Source organism: Dipodomys ordii, unplaced genomic scaffold (genome assembly GCF_000151885.1).
Source record: "Dipodomys ordii isolate 6190 unplaced genomic scaffold, Dord_2.0 Scaffold12, whole genome shotgun sequence".
Lineage (NCBI taxonomy): Eukaryota > Metazoa > Chordata > Mammalia > Rodentia > Heteromyidae > Dipodomys > Dipodomys ordii.
The window spans coordinates 3,574,158-3,574,862 of NW_012267228.1; the positions used below are offsets into that span (position 1 = coordinate 3,574,158).

At 75.5% G+C, this 705-nt stretch overlaps 1 protein-coding gene across 1 annotated transcript in view; it reads right to left on the reverse strand.

Annotated features, from left to right (window-relative positions):
* Cpne9 (copine family member IX) overlaps positions 1 to 705 on the reverse strand; it is a 22,269-nt gene that overhangs the window by 20,355 nt on the left and 1,209 nt on the right. The window contains exon 2 of the mRNA XM_013010351.1: positions 23 to 63. Coding sequence (XP_012865805.1) covers positions 23 to 63 — 41 coding nt within the window. The remainder of the gene's footprint in view (positions 1 to 22; positions 64 to 705) is intronic.

Below are 705 nucleotides of genomic sequence, written 5' to 3' on the forward strand. Positions count from 1 at the left end.
CCCGGCCCCCGCGGCCGCTTACTGGGGTCAGACTTGGAGAAGGTGTCCAGGTCTAGCAGGCTCCTAGGGGGAAAGCGACGCCGAGCAGGGTCGTCCTGGGGACTTGGGGCTCCGATCGCGCCCCCTCCCCCTCCCCGTGTGTGGGGTGTCCCGCAGTGCCGGCACCCCGGACAGCGCCGGAAACCTCCGCCCGGACCCGGGCCGCCTCCACCCCTCTGCCGTCCCGATGCCCGTGTACCCCCCCCCGGGCCCCGCAGGGGGGCTCGCTCCAAACTTCGTCGTCCTGGGACCCAGCTCAGCCCCCCCATCCCCGGCCCCGCGACCCGCCCCTGGGGCCGCAGACCCGCCCTGGAGCCCTTCTTACGGGGCGGGGCTGCCCCTGGAGACCCCCCCATCCCGCCGGCCCCCCCTTGGGTCTAGTTCCCCCTCTGACCGCAGACCCCCCCAGCGCGGCCCGGTCCCCCCTCGGGTCTAGTTCCTCCCCTGTCCGCAGACGCCCCCCAGCGCAGCCCGGGACCCCCTTGGGTCTAGTTCCCTCCCCCGTCCGCAGACCCCCCCAGCGCGGCCCGGTCCCCCCTCGGGTCTAGTTCCCTCCCCCGTCTGCAGACCCCCCCAGCGCGGCCCGGTCCCCCCTCGGGTCTAGTTCCCTCCCCCGTCTGCAGACCCCCCCAGCGCGGCCCGGTCCCCCCTCAGGTCTAGTTCCTC